The 5233-nt window shown below is 32.2% G+C and overlaps 1 protein-coding gene across 2 annotated transcripts in view; it reads right to left on the reverse strand.

Annotated features, from left to right (window-relative positions):
* Window positions 1-863: 863 nt before the first annotated feature.
* LOC116339215 (transcription factor IIIB 90 kDa subunit) overlaps window positions 864-5233 on the reverse strand; it is a 43051-nt gene continuing 38681 nt past the window's right edge. The window contains exons 3-8 of one of the 2 annotated variants that reach the window (XM_031764965.1): window positions 2602-2838; window positions 1964-2323; window positions 1709-1900; window positions 1309-1579; window positions 1107-1219; window positions 864-1033 (exon numbers count right to left, since the gene is read on the reverse strand). In XM_031764965.1, the coding sequence (XP_031620825.1) occupies window positions 924-1033; window positions 1107-1219; window positions 1309-1579; window positions 1709-1900; window positions 1964-2323; window positions 2602-2838 (1283 nt within the window). In that variant the 3' untranslated portion in view covers window positions 864-923. Of the gene's footprint in view, window positions 1034-1106; window positions 1220-1308; window positions 1580-1708; window positions 2324-2601; window positions 2839-5233 lie in introns of both variants that reach the window. The other variant, XM_031764964.1, reaches the window with a different exon arrangement.

Consider the following 5233-nt stretch of genomic DNA (forward strand, 5'->3'; position numbering starts at 1 on the left):
CTCCCTCTCTTTCATTTTTTTTAAATCCTAAAATGTAAAATTGTAAATGTAAAAATCAAGTCTTTTGACCATCAACATTCAGAATTTTTACAACAAACTGAAAAATTTCGCCTTTTCTTTATCTTGCAAAATGATTTTTCGCTCATCAACAAATATAATTTCGTCACTCATACACGAAAAAGTTTCCACTATTTTGGTTGCACTAATGTTGCTCAACCAATATCATGATTATTTTCTTTTATTCACTTTGTGTAGTTTTATTTTAACCTGCATTTATCCCCTTCGTTTTATGATGAGAAACGAGAAAATGAAGAAAAAATATTGTTTCGTTTTCGCTATGATTTTCTCACTATACTGTGCTGCCTTCGAAGAATCGGATTGCGTCTCTCACTCCGTTGCTCTGGGCTGTATTACAGTATGTATGTGTGTTTATGCTTGCATTAGATTCTTGAAAATGTTGTTTTCATTGTTTGTGCTCTCCACACAAGAGGAAGAAAATGGACTCAACGCGACGCACTTTTTTCTATAGTTAGATTCGAAGTATACTTGCCTGAAGTTGGTACACATTATGTATGTATTGAAAAATTACTTGAATAAAACTGAGAGTGAAAGGCTCAATCACTGGGCTAACTTCACGCGAATCTGTAACTGGTGACTGTGTTCACCATAAATCAATTGCATCAAACTTCATGTTCATCAAAGGCTTAACGATTCAAATCAGTATTTGTTTCTACATTTAGCAATTTTATTTTTATTTTAAATTTCTCACGATTATTTATAAAATCCGGTATCAATATCAAATTTTATTTATAACAATTAAATTTAACGATTTTCATCGTTTAATTTCAATATGATTAAAGTTCTTATGTGTTAAACTCTTTTTATTTAATAAAAAATTTACAATTTATAAAATGTGTAACATTTCAGTAGGTTTCATCATATCCGTAATAATCATCACCGGCATTTAACATAGAAGCCAATGAAATTTGTTCTGTATCTTGACCAATTTCTTCATCAATATCGTCCTCTTCAGCTAAATAATGGAATATGAAATAAAATAAATTCAGTAAATTATTAAGTCATTTTTGCTGAAACATCATTTTCACCATTTTCATCCTCGCTCATCTCGGACTTTTTTATTAGCGTTTTTGCTAACTCATATGGTTTCAATTTCGATGATTTAATATTTAGTACAGGCTCTTGTTTCCTTCTCGGTTGTCTAATCAGGAATAAAAAATTTCGTTAATTAAAAATTTACGTTTTTCTTCGAAATTACCAAAATTCAAAAAAATCAAAGTTCGGCCATACTTAAAGGTGCTTGAATAAGATGTGCTCGCGGATGGTGCGTTGAGATTTTCAGTTTTTAGTTCATTCGTATTGTTTGGTTCATTATCAGTTATGGTAGTGGTAATGCTAGTAGTGGCTACAGATGGTGAAGTCAATGTCTTCAGAATCTCATAATTGATTTTCGTGGAAATTTTCTTTTCTTGTAACATTTTTTCAATGGCTTCGCCGGCTGTATTCGATGGTCCGATATTTTTCTTTCTACTGACACGTCGTTTTTTCTTCTCGGGTTTACCTAAAGTGACAAGAAGAGTATTTGTGGTCAAGCTTTATTTGAAGATTTCCTTTTTTCATATAGATATTTCAATTTTGTTTAAACATCATTCCATTCTGCTAAATATAGAACTTCCCAATTTTGATTTACCTTCTTCTTTTTCTTTGGCCAATCGTTCTTCTTTGGCTTTTGCTTCGCGAAGATAATCAGCATTTAATTTATTCCACATTTCGTCTTTGTATTTTGACTCATCTTCCGTCATAATATATCCGTCGATTTCTTCATCATCTAAACCATCAGTATCCAATTCGCCAGTTTCAGTTTGCTGTGTTTGTTCGTTTTCTACATCAGATTTTTTATAATCAACAACAGGTGCACACATGGCTGCAATATCAGGTGCAATACCTCGATTATATGCTAGTCGATCGTCCGAAGCTGGATCGTCAACGTTTTCTTCTAAACATTCATTTATCACATCTAATGTTGAGTTTCGTATAAATTTATCCGTTTCTTCACTTTCCGATAAATCGTTTCGACGTTTTCTTGAACCTCGCCGCAACTCTTGATCCAAATAGCTATCAATTTCACGTTGCAAATCCGTAAATTCAGCCTCATGTTCAGGTAATTTTTGCAGTCGTTCTTTGTCACGTTTTCTTGCTGCTTTAAATGCTGGTGGATCTTGCTCGGCTTCCAAATCAACTGCCATAAATTCATCCAATGTTAACATACTACTGGGCGTATCACCAAATTCAATAAGACGCTTGCCTAGTGAAGAATCACAAAGAAAAGAATTATAGAAAATAATCAATATACATAAATATTTGTGAAATAGTTCCCAATGATATATGATATCAGCATCAAACTTATATGTATGTATATGTTAAGAACAGTAAGAGTAAGCAAGTAATAGAAATTGCATGAGCAAACAACATTGCTTGATATTCGATAGTGTAATCGATCCTGTATTTCTAGTACTTTTTAAGAACTTATCGAAGAAGAATCAATAAGAATTATTAAATAATAGAAAAACAAAAGACGCTTACGCAATGTTGATTCATGAATTTTTACAATTCGCACAATATCCATTGGCGTTCGATTGTAATCATGCATACGAGCTGCTATTAACAATGCAGCCCCACATAATCCAGAGGGTCGTCGGCCCGAATGTATGGAATCTTTCATCATTCGTTGCACCAATCGTTGTGCCGTCATTGAAACTTCGTGTGTTTTCTCACCAAATTCCAACTTTGTAGCAAACCGCATTATGTATAAACAGGGATCTATAAAGTAAATAAAAAGAAACAAACAAACAGTAATTAGATATATCTATATTTCGATATTTGCATAATCGTTTAATTGCATTCAACTTATTTCAATTGAAACGCACGCATAATAAGCACTTGTCACTGGCAACTTGGCAGTCACTTCTATCATTTTCTCATTTCCTACATCTTATATGAATATTCTAATTATATGCAAATTTAATTTCAAAATTGAATGGAGAAATGCAAGTACACATAAAATCGAACATATAAATTGTCATTTACCGGCATTTATTTTTTAAAATCTTAACTTTAATCTTTTCCAAATAAGTTGAGAAACTAAAATTCAAATGAAATAAATATATACACACTAGCAAATACTAATGCATTAAGTGGTGACCTCAACAATCGATGAATGGATTCTTTAAATTATTTGCATATATTCAAATCGATAGTTATTTCTTCAATTTTTTCATACGGCCTTTCTAGCATTCAGTTTTTCATTAGAATGAAACCTTACAAATTCATATTTTCGTGGGAATTCTAACGTAATTCATCGAGTTTTCTAAAATAGTTGGCTGTGTGGTCAATAAAACGTCCTGTGATGCAACCATCAGGAAACGTGGCAGTTATATCATTCGCATGTTTGATGAGTACATAATATCACAATATTGTCCTCTAAACATTTCCACAAGGAACTCGAAGCGTTCAATACAAGAAGTGTGTGCTTGCAAACCAAATCCGACCAAAAGGAGCAAACAATTACTACATTTGCGAGGAAGTATTGAACGAGCATCCCTTCGAGATGGACTGTGGAATGTAGGTCGTTTGATGTCAAAGAAGCCAGGTTTCTTCAAAACATATATATATTCGAATATTGTAAACATCGAAATACAAGGATCAAGTCAAGCACAACCAACACTCATAATTGTATGGCATCGTGATAGTATACCCTAGTCATTCGATAGACAAGTGTGTGGTGTTCAATCGAAGAGTTCATCCAAATAAACGTGGACCTTCACGCAATGTTCATAAACAGGCACATTCACTCTATGGAACTAGCATCAATACTTATTTAATAAATTAGTTTATATTAACTATTTGTTAGATTGTTGGGCTTCTAATTTCAAACAAAATGTTACCTTGATAGAGTACGTTTATTTATTCGCATTTCCAATTGAATATAACTACAAGGTGAAGTTAAGCGTAATAAACGAAGATCGGTAAAAGTTAGACGATGTGATTACGGGACAAGTTGATGGTTAAGATTTGATAGCCACTTAAATGAAAGACTTGGAAGACGTTTATAATTGAAAAAAGTCTATATAGTTCATCAGTAATGGAAGAGCAAACAATCAAATATGTTGAATAGCAAAAAGATCATCGAAATGAATATTCAATCAAATTGAAATGTTCAAGTATAATCTAAATACCAAATCATAAACATTTCGAGGAATTGAATGTGTGCGAAGTTTCTTTCAACGAAATTCATTCATTGAGTATGCTCGCATAAAATTTTAACGGTATTGTATACGGTTTTTTGGATTAAAAATGATCGATTAAAAAGCCATTTAGTCTACAGTTTCGTTGACAATATCACAGAGCTGGGCACGAACATCAATGTCCGACTGTGATCGGTCGTTCGTGTGCGTTTTTTTCCTTTTTTGTGATCAGTCGTATGTGCGATCGAACACCGAACACGTGCGGACGTCCGGATGTTCGAAACAAAATTCTAAAATCAGGTTTGTTAAATAATTTATAGTTGTACAAATTTAAAGAAAAAAATATTTAAATAAATAAATTTTCAAATATTTTCCAATTTATATACATTTTCTTTCTCAAGTGTTTGAAATATTATTATTTTTTTATTATGAAATGTTATGAAATTCATCTATATTTATTTCATCATTGAAAATATGAGATTATTTCAGGTATAGACTATACCAAATATACGGAATTTCCTAAGCTTCGTAAGATATTTTGTTAGTGCTCAAATTAAGAACAAAAGCATTTATTTAATTATTATTATTTTTTGTACAATTTCAAAATATTTAACAGAGAATTGCAAACTCGACTTGACAATTTTTGCGCCGAACATCCGGACATCCGGACGTGTTCGGTGTTCGATCGCACATACGAATGAACACAACGAACATTTCAATTTTTACGAACGACCGACCACAAAAACATATTTTTTCAATGTACGAACGACCGACTGTTCGTGCCCAGCTCTGAAATATCAACAGACAAACCAGACCAAACAAGTGATTTTATAAAAAAAATTCTAACCGACTCAAATACAAAGAGTTTCTTAGCAATTGTATGACACTTTAGTAAGAAAGTAGTTCCAACTATTTACCATAGCAACATAAAATAGCAACTTCGAAACAAATACGCATTTCCTATACTTATC

The sequence above is a fragment of the Contarinia nasturtii genome, unplaced genomic scaffold (assembly GCF_009176525.2).
Source record: "Contarinia nasturtii isolate CC-2019 unplaced genomic scaffold, AAFC_CNas_1.1 Cnas_scaffold_493, whole genome shotgun sequence".
In the NCBI taxonomy this organism is placed as follows: Eukaryota; Metazoa; Arthropoda; class Insecta; order Diptera; family Cecidomyiidae; genus Contarinia; species Contarinia nasturtii.